Source organism: Arachis duranensis, chromosome 3, assembly GCF_000817695.3.
Source record: "Arachis duranensis cultivar V14167 chromosome 3, aradu.V14167.gnm2.J7QH, whole genome shotgun sequence".
Lineage (NCBI taxonomy): Eukaryota > Viridiplantae > Streptophyta > Magnoliopsida > Fabales > Fabaceae > Arachis > Arachis duranensis.
This window is the reverse complement of record NC_029774.3, coordinates 110614900-110617360: the sequence shown is the minus strand read 5'-3', so window position 1 is coordinate 110617360 and position 2461 is coordinate 110614900. Positions and strand designations below refer to the sequence as shown.

The window sequence follows — 2461 nt, the reverse complement described above, 5'->3', positions numbered from 1 at the left end:
TTAGGGATTTCTCATAATTTTTCATGCCCTAGAACCCCCCAACAAAATGGGGTGGTTGAAAGAAGGAATCGAAGCCTTCAAGAAATGACTAGGGCTATGCTATGTGAAAATGAGATTCCTAAATTTTTATGGGCTGAAGCTGTGACACAGCATGTTATATTTTGAATAGAACAATCATTAGAAAAGGGTTAAAGAAAACCCCTTATGAGCTATGGAAAGGAACCCCTCCAAATCTTAAGTACTTTCATGTTTTTGGATGCAAATGCTTTGTACTTAACGATAAGGAAAACCTTGGAAAATTTGATCCAAAATCCTATGAAGGAATGTTTGTTGGATATTCCACCACAAGCAAGGCCTATAGAGTTTATCTCAAAGAGCATAGAACCATAGAGGAATCCATATATGTTACTTTTTGTGATTCTAACTTAATTCCCAGTATTGTAAAGGATAATGATTCAGAGTGTGAAGACGATGGAACAAGTAAAGAAAATCCCAAATCTGTGCAAAATGAAGAATCTGTCAGTCCGGTTTTATCTCGTCAGATCGAAGGAGAAACTTCCATTTTGTCTCCTGAGCAGACACAAGAAACTGAAACAGTGAGACCACTAGAAGTTCATCAAAGCTCAACACCTGTCCGAAAGCCTAGAGAATGGAAGTCCATGAGGGGTTATCCTCATGACTTCATCATTGGTGATCCCTCTCAAGGTGTAACCACAAGATCCTCCACCAAAAGGCAAACCGAACCTAGCAATCTTGCCCTCTTGTCACAAATGGAGCCCAACAATGTCAAACAAGCTCTTGAAGATCCATCATGGGTTAAAGCAATGCAAGAGGAGCTTGCTCAATTTGACAAGAATGAGGTTTGGACACTAGTACCCCATCCGGATGGTAAAAAAGTAACGGGTACTAAATGGGTTTTTAAAAATAAACTTGGTGAGGATGGACAAGTTGTTCGTAACAAGGCTAGATTAGTGGCTCAAAGTTACGATCAAGAAGAGGGTATTGATTTTGATGAGTCTTTTGCTCCGGTAGCTAGAATGGAAGCAATTAGGTTGCTTCTTGCCTATGCTGCCCACAAGGGTTTCAAAATATTTCAAATGGATGTCAAATGTGCTTTCCTTAATGGCTTTATTGATAGAGAAGTGTATGTGGCCCAACCCCCCGATTTTGAACATAAAGATTTTCCAAATCATTTTTTCAAACTTTCAAAGGCTCTTTATGGCCTTAGGCAAGCTCCAAAAGCTTGGTATGAAAGGTTTAGTGCCTTCCTATTAGAAAATCAATTTCAAAGGGGTACCACAGACACGACTTTATTTATTAAAGCATATAATGATGATATTCTTCTAGTTCAAGTTTATGTGGATGACATTGTGTTTGGTTCGGCCAATGAGTCCTTGTGTGAAGAGTTTAGAAAACTCATGACTAGTGAGTTTGAGATGAGTTTAATGGGAGAGCTTACTTTCTTTCTTGGCCTCCAAATTAAACAAACTCCTAGTGGTACTTTTATTCACCAAGGAAAGTATGCAAAAGAACTTATCAAAAAGTTTGGCCTAGAAAATTCTAAACCAATGGGAACACCAATGCATCCAAACAATAAACTTGAAAAAGATGATGATGGCAAAGATGTGGATGAAACACGGTATAGGGGAATGATTGGTTCACTAATGTATCTTACATCCTCTAGACCGGATATTGTTCAAAGTGTGGGTGTATGTTCAAGATTTCAATCTCACCCAAAAGAATCCCATCTTTTGGCTGTTAAGCGCATCATTAGATACATTAAGGGAACATGTGATTATGGTTTATGGTATCTAAAATCTGATATTTTTGTGCAGTAGGGTTTTGTGATGCAGATTATGCGGGAGATAGAGTGGATAGAAGGAGCACCTCCGGCATGTGTTGCTTTCTTGGAAGCTCACTCAACATGTGGTCAAGCAAGAAACAAGCCACAATAGCTCTATCCACAGCTGAAGCTGAATACATATCCGTTTCTACGTGTTGCTCACAAATAATTTGGTTAAAAACGCAATTGGAAGATTACAAATTAAAGATCAATAGTATACCATTATTTTGTGATAACATGAGTGCCATAAATATTTCAAAAAAATAAATATTTCAAAAAATCCTGTTTTGCACTCAAGAACAAAGCACATTGAGATTAAATATCATTTTATTAGAGAACATGTGCAAAAGGGTACTATTGATATTCAATTTGTAAAATCTGAAGATCAACTTGCTGACATTTTTACAAAACCCCTCTGTGAAGACAGATTATGTTCACTAAGAAAAAGCTTGGGAATGTTTGATTTAAGTTCTGTTGAGAATTTGTGAAATTCTGATTCTATTCGGTTTTGTCTCGTAGGAAAGCAGGAGACAAATTTCAGGATGTGTTGAACGGGCCATGATACAGGGGGAGACTGAACTGAAGTTAATTATTGTGTGCCCCACCAAATCTCTTTGA

The 2461-nt window shown here is 37.6% G+C and overlaps 1 protein-coding gene across 1 annotated transcript in view; it reads left to right on the top strand.

Annotated features, from left to right (window-relative positions):
- The window catches only part of LOC107480086 (uncharacterized), a 17408-nt gene extending 14947 nt beyond the window's left edge, over positions 1-2461 (top strand). The window contains exons 4-5 of the mRNA XM_052258414.1: positions 437-596; positions 2363-2461. Coding sequence (XP_052114374.1) covers positions 437-596; positions 2363-2461 — 259 coding nt within the window. The remainder of the gene's footprint in view (positions 1-436; positions 597-2362) is intronic.